The following is a 26,100-nucleotide window of genomic DNA, read 5'->3' on the forward strand; positions in this document are numbered from 1 at the left end:
AGAACCTGTGAAATGAAGGAAAATGCTTGCAAATAACATGACCTACTATGATTAGTACCCAAAATATTAAAAAAAATACCTCATACAACTTAATATTGTTAAAACAAACAACCAATTTAAAATTGGACAGAAGATAGGAATAGAGATTTTCCCAAAGAAGATATACAGATGGCCAAAAGGTACATGAAAAGGTATTCAATATTACTAGTTATCAGAAATTCAAGTCAAACCAATGAGACATCACCTCACACTTGTCAGAATGGTTATCATCAAAAAGTCTACAAATAACAAATGTTGGTGAGGACATGGAGAAAAGGGAACACTGTACACTGTTGGTGGGAATACCAATTGCTGTATACACTATGGAAGACTGTTTGGAGAGTCCTCAAAAAATGACTGTATGATCTAGCAATTCCACTCCTGTGTATATATCAGGAAAACATGAAAATACTAATTCAAAAAGATACATGCACCCCAATGTTCATAACAGCACTATTTACAATAAACAGCATATGAAAGCAACCCAAATGTCCATCAACAGATGAAAGGATAAAGAAGATGTGGTGTATATATATTTGTGGAGAGGAGTGGTTTGCCAAAAGTTTGTTCAGGTTGTTCCATATGATGTTATGGAAAAACTCAAATAAACATTTTGGCCAATCCAATGCAATGGACTATTACTCTGTCATAAAAATACTGATAATGTAATTCTGCCATTTGCAACTATATGAATGAATCTAGAGAATATTATGCTTAGTGATTTGTCAAACAGAAAGACAAATATGGCATGATATCACTTATATGTGGAATTTAAAAATATAATACAAATGAATGTATATGGCAAAATAGAAACAGATTCACAGATATGGAATAGAAACTTCATTATCAGTGGGACTAGGAAAGGGGGGAGTGACAAGATAGGGGTATGGGATTAAGAGATACACACTACTGTGTATAAAATAGAGAAGTAACAAGGATATATTGTATAGCACAGTGAGTTATAGCCATTGCCTTATAATAACTTTTAATGGAAGTATAATCTGTAAGAGCTTCCCTGGCTCAGGTGGTAAAGAATCTGCCTGCAATGCGGGAGACCTGGGTTCAATCCCTGGGTTTGGGTTCGATCCCTGAGTTGGGAAGATCCCCTGGAGAAGGGAATGGTAACCCACTCCAGTATTCTTGCCTGGAGAATGCCATGGACAGAGAAGCCTGATGGGCTACAGTCCATAGGGTCTCAAAGAGTTGGACATGACTGAGTGACTAACACTATAATTTGTAAAAGTACTGAATCACAATGCTGTACATGGAAAACTAATATAATCTTGTAAATCAACTCTACTTCAATTAAAAAATGTAAATTGCCCTGAAAATCAGTCTTGACATCACCACTGACTGACTATAGTCAGGACTTGCTTTCTATAGGACTGTGATGTAGGTGAAAGCCACTTTGTTTCTCAGGATTCCTCTGCCATTTTGTATCACTGGGCATCTACTCCAATTTCTGGAGTCCTATTCGCTTAAGCACTTGATTTCAGCAGTTATTTATTACTCTGATCCCTTGTAATATAATAGCTCTCTTTCATTGGGCATTGACTTTTTCTGATGGATCTCTGAAAAAATTCAAATACTTTAAAGGAAAGAATCTACCTGTGCTAGAATAAATGATGGGTGGGGTGGATGTTTGTGAACAGGTGACTTTTCCCATTATCTTTCAGACTGAAACTACCCCTTAGAAGCTTGACCTTGATTCCAGTGCATATTTCTTCCCTGGATGTTGAAAAATTAGGTAGAATAGTGACACATGGCATGGAGCAAGTAATTTGATTTTGCCTGCAAATTTCCCCATGATACAGGATATAGTTCTTTGAAAACAGTTCATGCAGTGTAGTCTATCAGTGTGGTTAAAAGTGTGGAGCTGCAGATTTAGGATGAGCAAGTGTTTATATCCTGATTCTACCACTTCCTATCTGTGTGATTTTCCACAAACCTGTGCCTAGGTTGCCTCTTCTTATATAAAATAGGTAGGGATAATAAGAGTACCTAACTCCTATAGTTACTATAATGATCAATGAGCTATGTCTAAAGAATTTAACATAGTTCTTGACACTTGATCAAGTTGTTCTTGTCATCACTGTCATTAGCATCACCACCACTGCCACTACCCACACCACCCCCATTCTGTTACAGACGTGTAACAGAATAACGTTCCTCTTGCTAAAGCTAATACCAGCCATCAGCAAAGGAAGAAAGAGAAAAGAGTGAGCCCAGTCTCATTCACTGTTTCCTACTCTCACTTTAACCCTAACATCTCCAAGAGAATGTATGAGAAGACAATCTAACCCTTATGTCTCTATCCCTGTTTCCACAGGTACCTGTCAGCTTGGCTGGGCATATTACTGTGCTGGAGGTGGCGCAGCTGCAGCCATGTTGATTTGCACCTGGCTCTCTTGCTTTGCTGGAAGAAACCCCAAGCCTGTCATGTTGGTGGAAAGCATCATGAAGAACACCAATTCTTATACCATGGAGTTTGACCGCTGCCTCAAACCTTGAGATTTGGCAGAATTGGAGAGGGTGGGAAAGAGGAGGGAAGGGAACCTTGAAAAGAAGTACTAAGACTAGGCCAGTTGCACTAGGCCAGTTGCTACCCACTTGCCAGTCATGTAACCCAGTGTTTGTATGCTTTTTAACTCATCATTCATTTTCACTTTGCCTTAAACCAGTGGGTCAGTGGTTATTTACAAAATTCACCAAGGACAATAATTTTATCAAATGTTTATCTAGCTGGCGAGTACCCACTAGCCTCCAAGTCCCAAAGTGCCCTTTCATACAAAATAATAAGAAAGATCAGTTGAAAGTTGTACAGTCAAGCAGTTCTTCAGAATTCTGCATCTCCTGTCACTTACCCCAAAGCTTAAAGGTTGGGTAAAAACACTTATGGGCTTTCCAGGTGGCTCAGCAGTAAAGAATCCGCCTGCAATGCAGGAGACATGGGTTCAATCATCCCTGAAATGGGAAGATTCCTCTGGAGAAGGGCATGGCAACCAACTCCAGTATTCTTGCCTGGGAAATCCCATGGACAGAGGAGGCTGGCAGGCTACAGTCCATAGGGTCACAAAAGAGTCAGACTCAACTTAGTGACTAAACAACAACATCAGCAGCAACAACAAAAACACTAGTGCAGGGAAGAGCCATGAGATGAGCAGGGCTGGTTCCTACTGCTCCATTCCTTTGGTCCTCCCCTGATATTTGTTGTCATCTGCAAACATCTATGAAGTGCCCCTGCCCATTTTTTTAATGCCTTTCTCATGATTGTGCCTTGACTCTTCCTCTTTTTCCTGCTTCTCTTCCTTTCTGGTTGTGACGAAGCTTGTGGGGAGAGTGACTGCCAGTGGAAAAAACAGTAATCAAGGATGCTTGCGTGTAGTCTAAGACTCCTTCCTCATTATGCTTTAGAAAATATTCATAACAGTTCATTTTGTGTTCTGGCTGGGTGACTGGCATTAAAATAGTGGCAAGTATTCCCTCATCCCTTATAGATACAGGAATGGTTTTCATCAGATGTTCTGAGCAGAGACTAGCATTTGTTGTGTGCTCAATAAATACTAATTCAAAATGATGATGACAAAGATGTTTCTGCTGGTTCCTTATTGAAATTCTTACTAGAGTTAATTTTCACTGACAAGGAAATCCACAGTGGCCTTTTGCCCCTATAGTCATTCCCAGCATGATACATGTTTCTCTGCCTGTTTCAAAGACTTTCAAGTGCTTTTCCTTCCATCTGGGGTGAATTAGACATAAAAGAACACAGTCCTGATGTCACCTAGGGCTGATGTATTTTTAGGCCTGGCCTCCATCCCATCTGTGCTCAAGGCTGATGGATGGCTAAGAACTTGGTGTTTCTCAGGAACAGAATTTATCTCCCCTACTTTTTCTTAATTAATTCAGGCTAGCTCTATTGTTCCATAAGTACAACTTTAGGGACTAGGGATGGCCTGTGACTCAAAAGGCCAGTTCATCTCTTTCTATTCTTAATCACTCCAGTGTAGTTTCTATACAGCTCAATATAACCCTACCTGGGAGGAGAGAAATGACAAAAAGTGTTCTCATTAGTTACAGGCCATCCTAAGAAGGGCCAATCAGGGTCCATATATTGGCCTTGTGGAGGTAAGTGAATTCAAGCATATACTCCATTCATGAGCTCATTCATTTATTTAATCACTTATTCAGGACACACTTTTTTTGAATACCCATCTATATGCCACTTTCTATGCTAAGTACTGAGGGAAAAAAGATAAAGATACAGTTACCCTAAAAGTGATAGGATATTGACAGACATTTAAATAAATAATTGTCAAACAGTGTGTTAAGTGCTAATAAGTGAAGGGGTGGGGGATAAAGGTTCACATAGAGGGGCTGTTAAACCAATTTGGGGGTGAAGGAGTTCATGGGAAAGATTTCTAGAAAAGATGATGTCTAAGATGAGTCTGAGAGATGAATAGGGAGAGTTAGCAAAGGCTAAGTGTGTACCATACAAGGGAACATGGAAAGCAGGGCATGGAGACTTGACAAGACGGCTCCATCACAAGAACGATGAATAAAGGTGTGAAAAGGGAGGTGGCAAAAGCTGAGGCTGCAAAGGGAAATACTAATGGGATCTTCTAAACCAGGATAAGGAGCTTGGATTTTATCCTAAAGGAGGGCCATTGAAAGGGAAGTGATGTGAACGTATTTGTGTTATTCAAAGATCAGTTTGACTAATGTGGGGAGAATGGAAGAAAATAGGGAGAGACTATATATATTTTAATAATCTAGGTGTAAGATGATCAGGTCCTGACTGTGGAGCTGGAGCAGATGGATTTATTTGAATGAAGATATTTAGAATATTTTATTACATACCAGAATTAAAATATCTTATTAATAATTTTATACTGATAAGAACAGATACTATATTTGATTTTAGCCAAAAGGCCAAGTAATGTTGAAATGATAATATTTGGAGAATATTGGGTTAAATAGAACATATTAAATTTTTAGAAAGATATCTAGGAAATAGATCCCATAACACTCGATGTCTAGTGGTTTTGTGACGATGAGGACAAGTGAAAATTTTGGTATGATCACTCTGGGATGTAGGCTTTCATCAAGATGGGGAATAACATAGGAATACCAGATAGTAGGGAACTGATATTTGAATTAATGGCAAGCATTTTCCCTATGAAACTGAATTAAGTATTTAAGGTAAAGAAAGTTGGGCATACCTCACTGGGAGGAAAACAGTGTAATTAGGTTTGTAACACCCCCTTACCCCAAGAAAGATGACTAAGAACAGGTGAAACAAAAATGCAACTGGCTCAAACTTCATTTCTATTGTGTAAGCACAATAATGCAACCTTAATTTAGGAGAGCTTGGTGTATGGAGAATATGTCTGTCAATTGAGAAAATGCAGATCAGTTTCTTTAGAAAAGGCAGTCGGATCAAGTAATCTTTCTTCTCAGAAGTCTAGGGAACCTTTTGGAATTCTGCAGGATAAAATTTGTGAAAGTGATATAAGTGCTTAAGTTAGGGTATTAGCAGGAAACAGATGGTACACTCAAGGAGTTTTCCTAGCTGAGCTTAATAAAGGGGCTATTTATGGTGGTAAGGGTAGAATTCAGGAAATCTACCATGATGGTGGGGGATGCAGAGGCAATGAATGGTGGAGAGCTGATATCATCCCAAAGACTGAAGGGGCAAGGGGAAGAAACTGTGTTATTAGAACCCAGCCAGAACTCTAGTGGTGCAAGAGGGGTTACCTGATAGGAACTGTGTCTTTAGGTAGAAAAGTTGAGTGACAAAAAGTGTTAGTCACTCAGTCATGTCCGACTCTTTGTGACTCCAGGGACTGTACCCCACCAGCCTCCTCTGTCCCTGGGATTCTCCAGGCAAGAATACTGGGTTGCCATGCCCTTCTTCCCCACCCAGGGATTGGATCTGGTACTCCTGTATTGGCAGGCAGATTCTTTACTGTCTGAGCCACCAGGGAAGCCCACTGCTTAAATGTAACACACCTGGGAGGGAGGCAGGGGCACAAAATCTTTATTTCCCTCTCTTCCTGCTCTCTGATCTCTCCTACAGATGCCCACCTTTAGCCAGTCCCAGCCAGATGCCAGCTGACAAAAAAGCCTGTTGCTACAGTCCATTGAGGTCAGCCTCCTTTGGCACAGAGCATGGCAGAGAAGGGCAGAGCATGAACCTTGGGGATTTGAGAGGCAAAAGGAAAATAACAGCTCAGTGAGTGTTCTCAGCTCCCGATTTCCATGCACATTGCTTCCCCAATGCCTCGCTGCCCTCAGTGGCTCAGATACCTGAACACAATGTGAAGTAGCTATACCCTAGAGAGGAGACTGAGTAGAAAGGGGTTAATTCAAAAGAACCATTTAAAATGACTGTCATCTTGTATAAGGTATTAGTTTGTTGGCCAGTTTCCTCTCCTTTTCCAGGGAAAGGGGATAGGATTTAAAGGGGATTTTTTTTTTCCTGTGAAGAAACCAGGCCCACAGGGGCTTATATTCAAAGAGGGATCCAGCCCCTTGTTCAATGTGAATTTAAATCCCTCACTGCAGGTGTCTGGTTTCTTTCCTGCCAAGCCTTGTTTTTTGCATAGAATAGAGATCTGACTAGCCTGCTGGTTTTTTTCCCCCTGTGGCCTAGAGCAGACTCTGGATGCTAAGCCAGCCTTGTCTGTCCCTGTTCAGTAGAGAGGAAGGAGAGCCCATGGATTAGGGGAGGGTTGAAAGAGCAAAGGGAGGATCTGAGAGACAGGGGTCTGTCCCACGCCTGGCTGGCTAACATGCTCCCTGCTTGTGCACACAAATCGAGTGCCTAACCATGGATCCTCTTTGACTCTCAGAACCACTTAGATCTTGTGTGTAGAGGGGTGATGGGTGGCAGGCTAGCTCAAAACCAACTGAGCATTTCTCAAGAGTCTACTTAGCAGGATATTCCTTCAAGAAGGAGTGTCAGATTGACAGCACCTACCCAATTGACATATCTGTTCGGTTCAGTTCAGTCGCTCAGTCGTGTCCAACTCTTTGCCACCCCATGGACTGCAGCACGTCAGGCTTCCCTGTCCATCACCAACTCTAGGAGCTTAGTCAAACTCATGTCCATCATGTTGGTGATGCCATCCAACCATCTCATCCTCTGTACCCTTCTCCTCCTGCCCTCAATATTTCCCAGCAGGAGGGTCTTTTCCAATGGGTCAGTTCTTCGCATCAGGTGGCCAAAGTATTGGAGTTTCAGCTTCAGCATCAGTCCTTCCAATGAATATTCAGGGTTGATTTCCTTTAGGATTGACTGGTTGGATCTCCTTGCAGTCCAAGGGACTCTCAAGAGTCTTCTCCAACACCACAGTTCAAAAGCATCAAATCTTTGGCACTCAGCTTTCTTTACAGTCCAACTCTCACATCCATACACGACGACTGGAAAAACCATAGCTTTGAATAGATGGACCTTTGTTGGCAAAGCCTTTTAATATGCTGTCTAGGTTGGTCATAGTTTTTCTTCCAAGGAGCAAGCATCTTAATTTCATGGCTACAGTCACTATCTTCAGTGATTTTGGAGTCCAAGAAAATAAAGTCTGTTGCTGTTTCCACTGTTTCCCCATCTATTTGCCATGAAGGATGGATGCCATGAGCTTACTTTTCTGAATGTTGAGTTTTAAGTCAACTTTTTCACTCTCCTCTTTCACTTTCTGTAGGGTTATAATTTCTCCACCTTGGGTGTCCCTCAGTATACTGCAAGTGTCAAGTTACTCAGGCCTGTCTTGAATAATCCTTCTCCCAAATGTCACCTCTCATTATACCAGTCCCAGGGGAGTAGCTGCCTCCATTGATTTTCAGATGCTGGTCACTTCAAGGCACTGGGTCCCCACCTTACAGGAGCATGTGCCCTGAACCAAGATGGGCCAGCTCTGGTTTCTGAGTTTCTGCATGAGCAGGTTTCTGCATATGAGGTTTGGGTTGAATGAGGAGAAAACCTGGGAAGATGAAGGCATGAGGAAGCTGCTGGCAAGCAGAGATTTTATAAACTGTCCAACAGTTTGCATTAAGACAGAGGTCTGGCCCCTTCAGATTGTGATAAGGACACTTTCTTCAATCAGGTATTCACTCTTGGTAGAAATACTAGTGTGGAGAGGCTTCCGGATTGTATTTAGTCCTAGGAAGTCTGTTGGTGAGAAAAAAAATGGAAGTTTCCAGAAAACTAATAGTGCATGCATTTTGTAAAGGATGGAAGGTAGCACACTCGGTGGCCCTAGAGGAAAGTTGTATGGTTTCTAGAACTCACAGTCAATCTCCAACCAGACCTAGTAAAGCTTTTTCAGCAAGCAGACAGAAGGAGTCATCTCCTTATAAGGAGTCATCTCCGCTGTGTGTCACTGATTTAAAAGCATTTTTCTGAGCCGGAGGGGGGCTGAATTGAAAAATATTTATTACTGGCCTTTCTTTCAGATATGGAGGGATGCATTTTTGGCTTCCCTTTTCATTTTGTCTACTTATGAGATTAGACTCTCTCAGTGTTGATCTCTTCTCTAAATGTATCGAACCCCTACTGTGTCCTCAAAGCTAACAGCAAATAAACAGTTGCTATGTGTGCACACAAATGATTTAGAATTTCATTACACAGAGCTGCTGCTATGTCAGGAGGCAGAAGTAGTGGGAGACAGAATGCTTGGTTTTGACTGCAGCGCTGTATCCTGCTTCTTCCTCCCTTTCCAGAAAGGAGGCTCCAGGGCACAGTACTTGGGGAAGGAGGACATCAAAGCTGGCTGGCCTCCATGAGGGCAGCCTGCAATGTTGGCTCCTTTTCATGTAGTGCCTCCACTTCTGAAAGGGGTGGTGGCAACTACGGAAAGGAAACAAAGCTAATGGAAAAATCAAAGGGAAGAAAGAGGGGTAGATGGAGAGGTAGACATGGGGATCGTTCCAGAGACACAGTGCCTCTTGCCAGTATGGACTATTAGAATCTCATCTGGGGAAACATTGCATTTTCCCCCCTGAAATATCTCTATGTATATTGTCAGTTAAAATACTGACCCCCTACACAGCATGGTAAAAGGAAGACAGTTCAGGTTTTGGAATCAGATAATGGTTAGGTTTTTTCCTCTCTTTTTTGGCCACACTGTACAGCATGTGGAATCTTAGTTACCCGACCAGGAATTGAAACTGCATCCCTTGCATTGGAAGCATGGAGTCTTAACCGCTGGACCACCAGGGAAGTTCCCAGACCGATCAAGGTTTGAATCCCAGCCCAAATATTTGTGAGATGCGTGTTCTTGGGCAAGTTACTTCTCTGAGTTTACAAAGCTTTCTGAGACAGCCTCTGCTATCTGCCTCTCAGGGTCCAGGAGCTATAGGAGGCACTTACTATCCAGTGGCCCCATACTTTTCAGTTTGTACTGGTTAACAGTAATTTTGAATCCTGGTTCACGTTGGAATTGGGCGTCTCTAGTAGCTCAGATGGTAAAGAGTCTGCCTGCAATGCAGGAGACCTGGGCTCAGTCCCTAAGTTGGGAAGATCCACTGGAGAAGGGAATGGTTACCCACTCCAGTACTCTTGCTTGGAAAATCCCATGGATGGAGGAGCCTGGTGGGCTGCAGTCCATGGGGTCGCTAAGAGTTGGACACGACTGAGCGACTTTCACTTTTTACTTTCATGCATTGGAGAAGGAAACGGCAACCCACTCCAGTATTCTTGCCTGGAGAATCCCAGGGATGAGGGATCCTGGTGGACTGCCGTCTATGGGGTCGCACAGAGTCGGACACGACTGAAGCGACTTAGTAGCAGCAGCTCAGATGGTAAAGAGTCTGCCTGCAATGCAGGAGACCTGGGTTCAGTCCCTAAGTTGGGAAGATCCACTGGAGAAGGGAATGGCTACCCACTCCAGTATTCTTGCCTGGAGAATTCCACGGACAGAGGAGCCTGGTGGGTTATAGTCCATGGAGTTGCAAAAAGTTGGACACACCTGAGTGACTAACACTTTGTTTCATACTGTTGCTACTCAATGTGTAAGCTTTAATCCAAAAACTTGGGTGGGCATTAGAGATTTAGAATCTTGGGCCCCACCTCAGGCCTACTGAATCATAATCTGCATTTTAGTAAAGTCCCCAGGTGACTCTTATTCATTAAAGTTTGAGAAGCACTGTTCTATGCCAGTTGGTCTCAGCTTTGATTGCAAATTGAAATCAGCTGAAGAGTTTAAACTCTGCAAATGCCTAGGCCCACTTTAAGAGGTTCTAATTTAATTGGTCTAGGGTAGGGTCTTGACATATGCAAGTTTTGTAAGTCACCGTGTGATTTTACTGTGCAGCTATGATGGAGAACCACTGATTTAAATATTGATGACTCCCAGAGCAGTATCTTTAGGCTAGTGCTGACTCATTAGTGGGTGGAGTCCATGTCCAGAAGAGTTTAGGGCTGTTCCCCACCCCCTGGTGGATGAAGCCAGGTCCTGTGGTTAGTGCTGGACTACTGGCAAGGAGAACCTAGAGTCTGGTTGCAAGACCCAGGGTAACCAGAGTAGGTGTCAGATTGCTGGTGGTGGGGAATGGGCAGTTTTTGACGCAGCTGGGTTTGGGGCCTGGAGTGTCCCAAAGCCTGTACTGGCTTGCTAGTGAGCAGGGCCAGGACACAGCTGATCTAAGAGAAGGATCTGGCCTACTGATAAGCAGGCTGGGTCCACAGGCTGCAGGACTGTGGTTTTCTTGGCATCTGATATCTGCCCCCTGGTGGGTGGAGCTGGTTCAGAGGCTAAAACAAGCTTCTTGGAAGGCAGGGCTGGAGCCCAGGGCATTCTGGGGCTGGTGGGTGGAGCTGGGCCCTCTGGTGTGCAGGGCCTTGTCCAGAGGCAGCTGTGAGCTCAGAGGGTCTTGGCAACCTGTGTGCTGCCTAGTGGGGCTGTGTCTCTGGCCAGCTAGTTCGTTGGTCTGAGGTGCCCCAGCAGTGGCAACTGCAGGCTGTTAGGCCAGGGCAGGACTGGGTCCTGGGGCTAATAAGCTAGAGGGAGGAGCAGCAATATCCCTGTGGTAGAAGGAGCTCCCCAAAATGGCTGCTGCTAGTGTCTGTGATTTCAGAGTGAGCTGCACTTGCCTCCTGCCGCTTGGGGAGACCCTCCAAGACCAGCAGGTGGGTCTTACTCAAGCTCCTACTCAATTATGGCTTTTGTTCTGGGTCCCAGAGCCTGTGAGAGTCTGTGTGTACCCTTTAAGTGAAGTCTCTATTTTCCCCAATCTAATGCCATGTTTCTGTCTCCGCTTCCTTGCCCCTGCCCCCAAATGCAAAGCCCCTTTTGGCTAAACTTTATATGTTTCATCTCTCTTTTCTAGGTCAGACTTGCCCTCATTATTTATACAAAATTCTGACTCAGTAGTAGCATTCCAAGATCCTGAACCAAACTCTAAACTCTGGAATATAACCTAGGAAAAAGGACCTATTTCATTATTATGTGAGCTTTAAGCTCTTTCACAGTTTTGCTTTCTCAGCCAGGACCAGCTCATCTCTACACCATCCTTTTAGGACTGAGTCAGCAGTAGTGTAGAACATTAACTTGTTAACAACAAAATCCTCTTTCCTAACTCTTGCCAGGCTAAGGTTGTTTTCAATTAGCAAATTTGGAGAGAGATTCCTCCCCCCATTTATTGCACAGCCCTTCCTTTTACAGGGTAACTGGGAACTCTGAACTCTGCCACAACCACACAAGCACGGAGGAGAGTCCTGGGCTTCCACACGAAAATGCAGCTCAGCTGACAGCTTAGAAGACCCTGAGCAGAGGTTCCTATTACACCATGATGCATTTGTGACCTACAAAACTGTGAATGAATAAATGGGTAATATTTTAAGCCACAAAGCTGATGGTAATTTGTTAGGCAGCCAGAAAAACTAATACATTACTGAATTAATTCTGTCCCAGGATCATAAAGCTCCTGAAAGCGTGGATCATGTCATCTTCATGGAAAAGGTCCACAGTCCCTAATGCAAAGTCTTGTGTCCAGCAAGTATTCCAGAACTGCTCACTGATGATAGATCATCTCACTAGTCCAGGTGCAATTGCTCAATCTGCTTGCAGGACTTAGAGTATCATTGAGCTGCTTCTCTGATTCCCTGCCACTATTAAAATACTGGCTGGAAGACAAGGGCCAGAGAGCCAAGTTGCTCAGCTTAGGTTCTCTCTTCCCCTACAACAGATAGGAAAAGTCCTTTAGGCACACACGAGTTTAATGACAATGTTGTGTGGTCTTAAATAAGACAGGCTGGGCCCCTCTGGGATCTGGGAGTTGATGGGAGTGGCTTATAAAAATAAACCACGAGGCAATTGCTGCCCTCATTCTTGGGCTGATGAGCCTGATGATGAAGTTACACTTTAAACATGATCATGAGAATGGACCACTCATCTTTCAGTTCCCATTAGGGTCCTTGTCCAGAAAAACTTTGTCTATGTAGAGGTGCTTTGCAAAATGTGAGGAGGGTATAGCAACCCACTCCAGTATTCTTGCCTGGAGAATCTCATAGACAGAGGAGCCTGGTGGGCTACAATCCATAGGGTTTCAAAGAGACAAACACTACTGAAGCAATTCATTAGGCATGCATGTATGCAAAATGCAGCTCTCTTCCTGTTCTTGGCAGGAAGGGCAGCATGGTGCTGGAAATGGCTTGGCTTTACCTTCCATCTTCATTGCTTTCTTTGCTTCCTTCTTCCTTCCTTTCCCCTGCCCCCTATTCCTAATTTCACTTTTTGCTATTGAACTGTTTGGTGGGGAGAGTGAGAGCCCCAGAGCTGCAGCAGGCAAAAACAAACAAACAAACAAACAAACAAAACCACAAAAAGACCTCAACCTCTCAGAGTGAGATAAATGTCCTTTATTCTTCTTTGAGTTTCTCACTGCCTAGAGTGTAGGGATAGAAAATAGAACTGTCTAACAGAAGCAGAGAGCAAGACCTTTTCCATGGTGTTTGGAAAAGACTGAAAAAGGGAGCAGAAAAGAGGATGAGGTGACCCTGTTTCTGTCCCTCGGCAGTCAGTCAACATTTCTGGAGTGCTGTGACATTTATTGTCATTTCACGTAAGGTCATTAAATAGGGCATAACGTGATTTTAGCACATGTGTCCCCTGTGTGCCCAGACGTTTGCTACCTGTTCTGGTACTCCAAAAGAAAAAGATGATTTGGGCTATGCCCTTGAGGAGCTATTAGGGTTTCTTGAGAGCATAGAACCCATGTATGAAAAACACATGCAGAAGATAAAGACAGCCTCAGGACCAGGCCACAAAACCAGGGACAGGTTGTTTGGGGGCTGGAGTAGAAGGGATGTGACTTGAGGAAGCAGCAGTGATGGTTATAGAGATGTGTGGGAAGGGTCTTTGCGGAATGGGGTTGGGAAATAAGATGGAAATGCAGTTGCATAGATGCAGGGAGCGACTTAGCAGCAGCAGCAACAGGGTAAATGAGGGTAAACATTCTTTGTACCCAGTTGTTACAGTTTTCATGTTCTTTTGGACTGATCTTGTTGTTGTTCAGTTGTGTCCAACTCTTTGCAACACCATGGACTGCAGCACACCAGGCTTCCTTGTCCATCACCAACTCCTGGAGCTTGCTCAAACTCATGTCCATTGAGTTGGTGATGTCATCTAATCACCTCATCCTCTGTCGTCCCCTTCTCTTCCTGCCTTCAATCTTTACCAGGATCAGGGTCTTTTCCATGAGTCAGTCTTCACATCAGGTGGCTGAAGTATTGGAGCTTCAACGCCAATACTTTGGACTGATCTCTGTTCCCTCAAATTTACATGTTGAAGCCCTAACTCCCAATGTGACACTCTCTGGAGACAGGGCATTTAGAGAGTTGTGTGGGTGCTAAGTCACTTCAGTTGTGTCTGACTCTTTGTGACCCTATGGACTTTAGCCCACCAGGCTCCTCTGTCAGTGGGATTTCCCAGGCAAGAATTCTTGAGTGGGCTGCCGTTTCCTTGTCCAGGAGATCTTCCCAACTCAGGGATCAAATCTTCATCTCCCGTGTCTCCTGCATTGGCAGGTGGGTTCTTTACAACTAGCACCACCTGGGAAGCCCTCTAGAGAGGTAACTAAATAAATAAGGCCATGAGGTGGGACCTGAATCCAATAGTATTAGTGTGTGTACAAACAAACAAACAAACAAACAAACAACAGACACCAGGAGGCTTGTGAATAAAATAATAGGCTATGTAAGAACAGAGCAAAACATGGTCTACTGCAAGCTAAGGAGAGGGGCCTCAGGAGATCAATCCCACTGATGTCTTCATCTTGGGCTTCTAGCCTCCATAATTGATAAAATAAATTTCTATTGTTTAAGCCACCCAGTCAGTGGTATTTTGTTTTGGGAGCCCAAGCAGACTCATACATATATGAAGGAAGATTGTTTGCAAGCCCCGGTTCTCAGGGCTGGATGCCAGTTGCTGTAAGTCACTTATTCTCATGGTCAAACATTTAAGAGGGCCAACAGTGATGGCTATGTAAGCACTTGAAGAGACAGGCAGCTTCTGGCATGGTTCTCAGCTAAGTGACCTTTTGTAGGTCATGTTACTTATCTGGGCCATTTTTGTCTCTTCAGTGAATTAGGAAATTTATAAGAGTAACTTGCTAATGCATGGATATAAAGTTAAAGGTAAGGATCATAATAACCTTGGCATATTTTTCATAATAGTCATGCTCTACTGCTTGGCTCCCTGTTCCTATTGAGAATCGTACTGGTTTTGATATTACAGGTCAGTAAGGTCTGCAGTCTTACCCATACATCCCTACTTCTTGTAATTGATAAGTTCTTCAAATCCTAAGAGAACCAGTATCATCTGCCTTTTCGCTGGGTAGAGTCAAGAACTTAATCCATCCTATGGTACCACCATTAGGTGCTAGGAGAGAGGAAAATGCCTCTTCTGAGGTGAAGGTTGAGGGGAACCTGAGAGTGGTGAATCAGGGCTTGGGAGCTCTCCAATGGTCAAATAAGTGTGACTCAGGTTAGGAAACACCAAAGTCTTCACCTCCTGCTTTATGTTCACTCTTAGAAAAAGTGTCCCCAGCTCTGGAGGAGGTGGCATAGAGTAGTATGACTTCTCTTGGGCAGAGAGGAGCCCCCCATCCTTAGCAACCTTTGCTTCCCACTCACCAGGCATGTCTTAGCTGAAGTTCTCATTCAAACAACCTGAATATAGGTCTGTTCACAGAGACCAGGGGCCTGGGTACAAGAATGAAGCTTTGAACTCACAGGCACAGACCGCCTGGTTCTCCCCTGCCACTAAAACTAGTAACCTCTCCCACCATGTTTGAACCTCCACTTCTCATATACACCTGCCACCCCTCTGAACTGGGGAGGACCAAAGTCTCCTGAAGCCCATGCTAGAAATCCTGAGTGCAACTGAGTAAGTGCCAGAATGATTGAACATCTTTTCCTTCAGCTTTGATGAGCTTCTAACCCAGGCAGGAGATTTATTTCTGTTGTCAATGTTATTTCAGGGCTCAGGAACTAGTTGTCTACCTGGCTCCTCAGCCAGTCACAGGCAGTGGTAAAGAGAACGGCAGGCAACAAGGTCCGCTGGGGATAGTGCAGGTTATTTTAAGCTTATCTTATTCTTAGCCAGCAGCCTGGGGTGTTGGTGTCTGCACATGATTCAGTTTTGCCTGGTGGCGGTGGCAGCAGGACACTTTGCTTCAGGTGACTGGTGTGCAGGATTACAGAGATGAATTATGGGTAAAGCAGTTTCCTGATGCCAACTCAGTCTCCCGGTAGACCTAGAGGGTCAGGAGGAAGATTTCAGGCAGGCAGCCTGCTATGTGAGCAGACGCAGAAATGCCAGTGCCCACAGGGGAGCCTGGTGCTTAAAACAGAAAACAACCAATTTGGCACCACAATCTGTCTGGCCTGAATCTGAGATGCAAGAAACCAAAGCCCTCATTATTCTGATGTGGCAAGGCTGGCAAGGGACTGGGCAATAGGAGAGGGGCTGGTAAAATGCACAAGGAAAGGGATGCCTTATTTTTTGTGTTCCTCCCTCTTTGGGAACAAGATGGACAATTAATACCCACGCCTTCTCAATACATAAAATACTAGGTGATGAGTTACTCTGGTTCCCAGAAAGTCCCTACCTATGGCCTTAGATTTCCAAATCCTTGGTGTGTAGAATCCATTAATAACTCCCAACTCTTTCCTAATTGCACATAGGAATGCTTAGCACAGTGCTGGCCACATTTGCCTTCATTCAACACATTCAATAAATGGTCTCTTTTGGTGGTTTTCATACTTAAAAAGTTGACAGAACCCTGTTTTCCAAATATAATCTTACTCTGAAACAGAATACACAGAATGGATAAAGGAGAACCATACTATTATACTGGTCCTGGGGGAAGGGGAGGGGCAGAGCTATGCCTCTGTCTTCCCTTCACTGTTTTCTATGGGACAGAGTCAAGAATGCTGATTCCCTCAGTGAGGATTCATTAAGTATCTATGGCTTTCTCAGCCTCATATGCATTCTGGAAGATATAAAATGAGTAGAAAACTTTACTATGGATAGGACACAGTTTAAGATGAATGATAAGCAGATGTTAGATGCTGTTATTAGCAAGCCTCATTTTACAGCAGCACTGGACACTGAAAGTGGTAGAAGAAATCAGAGACATTAGGGTAGATGTGTTGAGGGGATGTAGAAAGGGCCCCTCTAAGAAGTAATAAAAGTGTTAATAAAATGGAAAAAATGACAATAAAATGTATACATGAAAGATATATGGGGTAACCAGAGAAACACGAGGAAGGAAATTCATGGGCTGGATTCCACAGAAAAGCTTGTCTTTAACCTAGGCCTTAAAAGAAATGAAAGATTTCAGTTTATACCAACAGGGGAAAGTGCTGCAGATTGAGGCTACAGGGTAAGCAAAGGCACAGCAGTGGGAATGAGCATAACAATGGCACCAGGACGGAAGAAAGGGACTGATAGTGGAGCAGCCTGACTAAGTAAGTGGAAGAGATATGTGTGTGGTGGGTGTGATGTTGTATTCAGAGGGATAGGATTTACTAGGCACCAAAGTGGAGTCAGATGATGGTGGTCTTTTAAAAGAATTTTGTTTTATTATTTTTAAATATTTATTTTAATAGGAGGATAGCTACAATATCATGATGGTTTTTGCCTACATCAACGTGAATCTGCCACACATATGCATGTGTCCCCTCCATCCTGAACCCCTCTCCCACCTCCCTCCCCATCCCATCCCTCCAGGTTGTCCCAGAGCACCAGCTTTTGGTGCCCTGCTTTAGGCATCGAACTTGCATCTTATTTTTTAAATTTGTCTTTCAATTGGAGGAAAATTGTTTTACAATGTTGTGATGTTTTCTGCTGTACAAAAAAGCAAATCAGTCATAATTATACATATATTCCCTCTCTCTCAAGCCTCCTTCCCCTCCCCTCACCCACCCCTCTAGATCATCACAGAGTGCCAGACTGGGCTCCCTGTGTTACACAGCAACTTCTCACCAGCTATCTATTTTACACATGGTGGTGTATATATGTCTATTATGCTTTCTCCAGTCATCCCATTCTCTCCTTTCCCTACTGTGTCTGGAATATTACTCAGCCATGAAAAGAATGCTTTTGAGTCAGTTCTAATGAGGTGGATGGATCTAGAACCTGTTATACAAAGTGAAGTAAGTCAGAAAAAAAATAACATATATTAACATATATATATATATATATGGGATTTAGAAAAATGGTATTGATGAACCTATTTGCTGGGAACGAATGGAGATACAGGTGTGTATATATATATATATATATATATATATATATATATATATGTTTATTTTTGGCTGTGCTAGGTCTTCATTGCTGTGTGGATTTTTCTCTAGCTGTGGCGAGCGGGAGCAGGAGCTACTCTCTAGTTGCAGTGCAAGGGCTTCTCACTGCAGTGGCTTCTCTTGTTGTGGAGCATGGGCTTCAGAAGTTATGGCTCCTGGACTCTAGATCACAGGCTCAGTAGTTGTGGTGCATGGACTCAGTTGCTCCTCAGCATTTGGGATCTTCCTGGATCAGGGATGGAACCTGTGTCTCCTGCCTTGGCACATGAATTCTTTACCACTGAGCCACCAGGAAAGCCCAATGGTGGTCTTGAAAGGCTGTCAGAGGAATTTAGGAGCTGGTAGGCTATGAGGAAGCTATGGGAGGTATTTAAGCATGTGACTAGCTCAGCGAGAAATTTCTCTGACAGTAATCTAGAGAACATATGCATGGAAGAGATGAAAGTCCACAAGTCCATTTAAGAAGTGATTGCATTAACATAGGTCAGAGGCATGTCTCCTTTTTCTGTTTAATATGACTTAGTCCCTGTTGAGTTGGGTCAGAACAACTGATCTAGAAAATGACTATTTGCATTCCACTTCAGGCTATATGGCCTGCTAAAGTGGTATCCATTTTTAATGCAAATAATGTCCTTAGTCTACAGCAAACTGGTTATTTGAATGTTTCAGATTGTTCAGTGAGTTTCTGAACAAGAGAAATAACCCAGGGAAAGTCGCTTATAATGACATTGTCTTGAACCAACACAGGTCTACTTTGAAGCATTAAATTGATGTCACATCATGTTGGGTGGCACTCAGATTAGACATACAATGAGGATTTGTTTTTAAAGTATCTGGAGAAAATTACACAGTACAATTGGATTACAAGCATCCTGGGAATATTTATGGAGTTACAAGTTCTGGATAACACATTTAAGCAGCCCAGTCAATGCACAAGCAGTGAGCTGGATTTGTCTAGAGAAGTGTGATAAAATCAGGCACTAGTGCATTTATCCCATTTTGCCTCTCCAGGCAGACTTTGCCACTTCTCAACCCAACCTCAAGTCAGATACTCCCATGAGAATTTCAATTGTACAAGTCCTCTCTAAGTTTGGGTAATAGGGTAAAGAAGTGGGAATGGTGGTAAGTAGAAAAGTCGCAAGGCCTGCCTAGGCAAAAGAAACCCATAGAGAAGGAAACATCAGCAGAGGCAGATGTGACCAGATAATAACTTTCCCTGGAACTTGGAGATGTGATGGCAGTTGTTATGAGTGACTAATGCTCCTCATAAGAGAACAAAGAATAAAAAAAAAATGCTGAATGGGAGAAGGTATTTCCAAATCATATATTTGATAAGGGGTTAATATCCAAAATATGTAAAGAACTCATACAACTCAACAATGAAAAAAATCAAATGACCTGATTAAAAAATGGGCAGAGGACCTAAATAGTAATTTTCCCAAAGAAGACATACAGATAGCCAATCGGTACATTGAAAGAAGCTCAACATCACTAATTATCAGGGAAATGCAAATCAATACCACAAAGAGATATCACCTCACCCCTATCAGAATGGCTATTGTAAAAATACACAAGAAATAACAAATGTTGGATGTGCTGAAAAGGGAACCCTAAGCGCTTTTTGTGGGAATGTAAATTGCTGTGGCCACTACGGAAACAGTATGGATATTCCTCAAAAAATTAAGAATGAAACTACCACATGACCCAATTATTCTACTTTTGGATATTTACCCAAAGAATACAAAAACACTAATTCGAAAAGATATTTACCCCTATATTCACTGCAGCATTATTTGCAATAGCCAAAATATGGAGACAACCTAAGTGTCCATTGATGGATGAATGGATAAAGAAGACACAATATATGTACACAGTGAAATGCTACTTGATCATAAAAAAGAAGGAATTCGACCATTTGTGACAACATGGGTGGACTTTAAAAATATTATGCTAAGTGAAATAAGTCAAATGAAGAAATACAAATGCTGTATAACTTCATGCATATATGGAATCTAAACAGAGCAAATGAACAAGTAAACTCAAAACAGATTAGCAGTTACCAGAGGGGAAGGGAGTTGGAGATAGGGGAAATGGGTGATGAATCATAACTAGACTTGTGGTGATGATCACTTTGTAGTGTATACAGATGTCAAATTATAATGCTGTTACCTGAAACTTATATAGTAAAAAAAAAAAAGAAACAAGGAATAGGAGGTTAGAGTAGGCCTAAGTGCCATCTATTGAGAGGTATTTAATGAGAAACATAAAATAATTCATTTTGCATGTTCAATGAATTTTTAATAAGTGAACAAATATAGGCACTAAAGAATCAACAGTAAATAGAAATACCTGCCTGCATGGAGTTTACATTCTAATGTGGGACTGGAGTAGGCAAGAGACAAAATAAACAGACTCCCTAAATGATTTCATCCAGATTCATGGTTTTATTTACCATCTATATTTTGACTCCTAAATGTACATATCTAGCCCTGATGTCTCGCTGGGACTCCAGATTTATTTACTTGATTGCCAATTCAGTGTCTTCACTTAGGTCTTATAGGCCTATCAAGTAGACTATGACCAAAACAGAATTCTTGTATCCACCCCCCCCACATCTGTTTCTCCTATTGCATACTCCATCTTGATAAATGATGTCCTTCAGTTGCTCAGATCAAGACCTGAGAGTCATTCTTGATTGTTAACTTTTCTTCACCCTCCAGTCTATCAGCAAATCTTGTAAGTTCCACCATCAAAATGCATGTTGGATCTCTCCATTTCTTGCCACCTCCATGACTATCATCCTATCAAGCTGTTCTCTCTCACCTGAAAAACTGCAAGCATAAAAAACTTACTATTTGGTCACTCTTCCTCCACTTTTTTCTTCTTATAATTTATTTCTCACACAATAGTCAAAATGATCTTACATACTAAGAATTATATCACATCACTCTGGCACTTAGAAACTAAAGTCTTCCCATGAATTTGAGAAGTAAACAAAAATACTTTTTCAAGGCCTCCAACAGAGTCTGGTCAAGATCTGGCCCCAGCATCCTTCTACAACGTCATCTCCTAATAGTCTCTCTTACTGTTTTGATCGGTAAGCTCAAAATACTCCGGTTGCCTTTCTTCTTCTTCTTTTTTAATTGAAGTATAGTTGATTTACAATATTGTGTTAGTTTCAGGTATAGAGCAAAATATTCAATTTATACATACACATATTTACATATATGTATTTCATATTATATGCATAATCCCAAAGAAAGGCAATCCCAAAGAATGCTCAAACTACTGCACAATCGCACTCATCTCACATGCTAGTAAAGTAATGCTCAAAATTGTCCAAGCCAGGCTTCAACAACATGTGAACCTTGAACTTCTAGATGTTCAAGCTGGATTTAGAAAAGGCAGAGGAAACAGAGATCAAATTGCCGACATCCACTGGATCATCAAAAAAGCAAGAGAGTTCCAGAAAAACATCTACTTCTGATTTATTGACTATGCCAAAGCCTTTGACTGTGTGGATCACAATAAACTGTGGAAAATTCTGAAAGAGATGGGAATACCAGACCACCTGACCTGCCTCTTGAGAAACCTGTATGCAGGTCAGGAAGCAACAGTTAGAACTGGACATGGCCCAGCAATCCCGCTGCTGGGCATACACACTGAGGAAACCAGAATTGAAAGAGACACATGTACCCCAATGTTCATCACATCACTGTTTATAATAGCCAGGACATGGAAGCAACCTAGATGCCCATCAGCAGATGAATGGATAAGAAAGCTGTGGTACATATACACACTGGAATATCACTCAACCATTAAAAAGAATACATTTGAATCAGTTCTAATGAGGTGGATGAAACTGGAGCCTATTATACAGAGTGAAGAAAACCAGAAAGAAAAACACCAACACAGTATACTAATACATATATATGGAATTTAGAAAGATGGTAATGATAACCCTGTGTGTGAGACAGCAAGGGAGACACAGATGTATTTAACTGTCTTTTACACTCTGTGGGAGAGGGTGAGGGCAGGATGATATGGGAGAATGGCATTGGAACATGTAAATTATCATATGTGAAGCGAATTGTCAGTCCAGGTGTGATGCATGACACAGGATGCTCAGGGCTGGTGCACTGGGATGAAGCAGAGGGATGGGATGGGGAGGGAGTTGGGAGGGGGGTTCAGGATGGGGAACACATGTACACCCATAGCGGATTCAAGTCAATGTATGGCAAAACCAATACAATGTTGTAAAGTAAAATAAATAAACAATTTAAATTAAAAAAAAAAGAATGATCAAAACAAACAAACAAACAAACAAACAAACAAAAAAACTGGACATGGAATAACAGACTGGTTCCAAATAGGAAAACGAGTACATCAAGGCTGTATATTGTCACCCTGCTTATTTAACTTATAGGCAGAGTACATCATGAGAAACGCTGGGCTGGAAGAAACACAAGCTGGAATCAAGATTGCCAGGAGAAATATCAATAACCTCAGATATGCAGATGACCCCACCCTTATGGCAGAAAGTGAAGAGGAACTAAAAAGCCTCTTGATGAAGGTGAAAGAGGAGAGTGAAAAAGTTGGCTTAAAGCTCAACATTCAGAAAACTAAGATCATGGCATCTGGTCCCATCACTTCATGGCAAATAGATGGGGAAACAGTGGAAACAGTGTCAGACTTTAATTTTTTGGGGCTCCAAAATCACTGCAGATGGTGACTGCAGCCATGAAATTAAAAGACGCTCACTCCTTGGAAGGAAAGTTATGACCAACCTAGATAGCATACTGAAAAGCAGAGACATTACTTTATCAACAAAGGTCCATCTGGTCAAGGCTATGGTTTTTCCAGTGGTCATGTATGAATGTGAGAGTTGGACTGTGAAGAAATCTGAGCACTGAAGAATTGGTGCTTTTGAACTGTGGTGTTGGAGAAGACTCTTGAGAGTCCCTTGGGCTGCAAGGAGATCCAAGCAGTCCATCCTGAAGGAGATCAGTCCTGGGTGCTCACTGGAAGGACTGATGCTGAGGCTGAAACTCCAATACTTTGGCCACCTCATGCAAAGAGTTGACTCATTGGAAAAGACCCTGATGCTGGGAGGGATTGGGGGCAGGAGGAGAAGGGGACGACAGAGGATGAGATGGCTGGATGGCATCACCGACTTGATGGACATGAGTTTAAGTAAACTCCGGGAGTTTGTGATGGACAGGGAGGTCTGGCATGCTGTGGTTCATGGGGTTGCAAAGAGTTGGACACAACTGAGCGACTGAACTGAACTGAACTGATTGATTTCATATTATTTTCCTTTATAGGTTATTATAAGATGTTGGGTATAATTCTCCAAGGTAAGGAGCAGTGGCTGCGCTTTGCTGGAGCAGCTGTGAAGAGATACCCCACGTCCAAGGTAAGAGAAACCCAAGTATGGTGGTAGGTGTTGCGAGAGGGCATCAGAGGGCAGACATCCATAATAAAACCATAATCACAGAAAACTAGCCAACTTGATCACAGGACCACAGTCTTGTCTAACTCAGTGAAACTAAGCCATGTCCTGTGGGGCCACCCAAGACGGTTGGGTCATAGTGGAGATGTCTGACAGAATGTGGTCCACTGGAGAAGGGAATGGCAAACCACTTCAGTATTCTTGCCTTGAGAACCCCATGAACAGTATGAAAGGCAAAATGATAGGATACTGAAAGAGAAACTCCCCAGGTCAGTAGGTGCCCAATATGCTACTGGAGATCAGTGGAGAAATAGCGCCAGAAAGAATGAAGGGATGAAGCCAAAGCAAAAACAATACCCAGTTGTGGATGGGACTGGTGATAGAACCAATGTCTGATGCTGTAAAGAGCAATATTGCATAACCTGGAATGTTAGGTCCATGAATCAAGGCAAATTGGAAGTGGTCAAACAGGAGATGGCAAGAGTGAATGTTGACATTTTAGGAATCAGCGAACTAAAATGGACTGGAATGGGTGAATTTAACTCAGATGACCATTATATCTACTACTGTGGGCAGGAATCCCTTAGAAGAAATGGAGTAGCCCTCATAGTCAACAAAAGAGTCTGAAATGCAGTACTTGGATGCAACTTCAAAAATGATAGAATGATCTCTGTTCATTTCCAAGGCAAACCATTCAATATCACAATAATCCAAGCCTATGCCCCAACCAGTAACGCTGAAGAAGATGAAGTTGAATGGTTCTATGAAGACCTACAAGACCTTTTAGAACTAACACCCAAAAAAGATGTCCTTTTCACTATAGGGGACTGGAATGCAGAAGTAGGAAGTCAAGAAACACTTGGAGTAACAGGCAAATTTGGCCTTGGAGTATGGAATGAAGCAGGGCAAAGGCTAATAGAGTTTTGCTAGGAGAATGCACTGGATATAGCACACACCCTCTCCCAACAACACAAGAGAAGACTCTACACATTGCCAGATGGCCAACGCTGAAATCAGATTGATTATATTCTTTGCAGCCAAAGATGGAGAAGCTCTATACAGTCAGCAAAAACAAGACCGGGAGCTGACTGTGGCTCAGATCATGAACTCCTTGTTGCCAAATTCAGACTTAAACTGAAGAGAGTAGGGATAACCACTAGACCATTCAGGTACGACCTAATTCAAATCCCTTATGAATATACAGTGGAAATGAGAAATAGATTTAAGGGACTAGATCTGATAGACAGAGAGCCTGATGAACTATGGACAGAGGTTTATGACATTGTACAGGAGACAGTGATCAAGACCATCCCCATGGAAAAGAAATACAAAAAGGCAAAATGGTTGTCTGAGGAGGTCTTACAAATAGCTGTGAAAGGAAGAGAAGCAAACAGCAAAGGAGAAAAGGAAAGATATTCCCATTTGAATGCAGAGTTCCAAAGAATAGCAAGGAGAGATAAGAAAGCCTTCCTCAGCGATCAATACAAAGAAATCGAGGAAAACAACAGAATGGGAAAGACTAGAGATCTCTTCAAGAAAATTAGAGATACCAAGGGAAAATTTCATGCAAAAATGGGCTCAATAAAGGACAGAAATGGTATGGAGCTAACAGAAGCAGAAGATATTAAGAAGAGGTGGCAAGAATACACAGAAGAACTGTGCAAAAAAGATCTTCATGACCCAGATAATCACAGTGGTTTGATCACTCACCTAGAGCCAGACATCCAGGAATGTGAAGTAAAGTGGGCCTTAGGGAGCATCACTATGAACAAAGCTAGTGGAGGTGATGGAATTCCAGTTGCACTATTTCAAATCCTAAAAGATGATGCTGTGAAAGTGCTGCATTCAATATGCCAGCAAATTTGGAGAACTCAGCAGTGGCCACAGGACTGGAAAATGTCAGTTTTCATTCCAATCCCAAAGAAAGACAATGCCAAAGAATGCTCAAACTATCGCACAATTGCACTCATCTCACATGCTAGTAAAGTAATGCTCAAAATTCTCCAAGTCAGGCTTCAGCAATATGTGAACTGAGAACTTCCAGATGTTCAAGCTGGATTTAGAAAAGGCAGAGGAACCAGAGATCAAACTGCCAATATCTGCTGGATCATCAAAAAACAAGCGTTCCAGAAAAGCATCTACTTCTGCTTTATTGACTACGCCAAAGCCTTCGACTGTGTGGATCACGATAAACTGTGGAAAATTCTGAAGGAGATGGGAATACCAGACCATCTGACCTGTCTGCTGAGAAACCTATATGCAGGCCAGGAAGCAACAGTTAGAACTGGGCATGAAACTACAGACTGGTTCCAAATAGGAAAAGGAGTACGTCAAGGCTGTATATTGTCACCCTGCTTATTTAACTTATAGGCAGAGTACATCATGAGAAATGCTGGGCTGGAAGAAGCACAAGCTGGAATCAAGATTGCCAGGAGAAATATCAATAACCTCAGATATGCAGATGACACCACCCTTATGGCAGAAAGTGAAGAGGAACTAAAAAGCCTCTTGATGAAGGTGAAAGAGGAGAGTGAAAAAGTTGGCTTAAAGCTCAACATTCAGAAAACTAAGATCATGGCATCTGGTCCCATCACTTCATGGCAAATAGATGGGGAAACAGTGGAAACAGTGTCAGACTTTAATTTTTTGGGGCTCCAATATCACTGCAGATGGTGACTGCAGCCATGAAATTAAAAGACGCTCACTCCTTGGAAGGAAATTTATGACCAACCTATACAGCATATTAAAAAGCAGAGACATTACCAACAAAGGTCCATCTGGTCAAGGCTATGGTTTTTCCAGT

At 42.5% G+C, this 26,100-nt stretch overlaps 1 protein-coding gene across 1 annotated transcript in view; it reads left to right on the forward strand.

Moving 5' to 3' along the window:
• The window catches only part of LHFPL1 (LHFPL tetraspan subfamily member 1), a 52,290-nt gene extending 49,740 nt beyond the window's left edge, over window positions 1-2,550 (forward strand). Inside the window, exon 3 of the mRNA XM_065916653.1 lies at window positions 2,369-2,550. Coding sequence (XP_065772725.1) covers window positions 2,369-2,550 — 182 coding nt within the window. The remainder of the gene's footprint in view (window positions 1-2,368) is intronic.
• The last annotated feature ends 23,550 nt before the right edge of the window (window positions 2,551-26,100 follow it).

The sequence above is a fragment of the Muntiacus reevesi genome, chromosome X (genome assembly GCF_963930625.1).
Source record: "Muntiacus reevesi chromosome X, mMunRee1.1, whole genome shotgun sequence".
Classification (NCBI taxonomy): domain Eukaryota; kingdom Metazoa; phylum Chordata; class Mammalia; order Artiodactyla; family Cervidae; genus Muntiacus; species Muntiacus reevesi.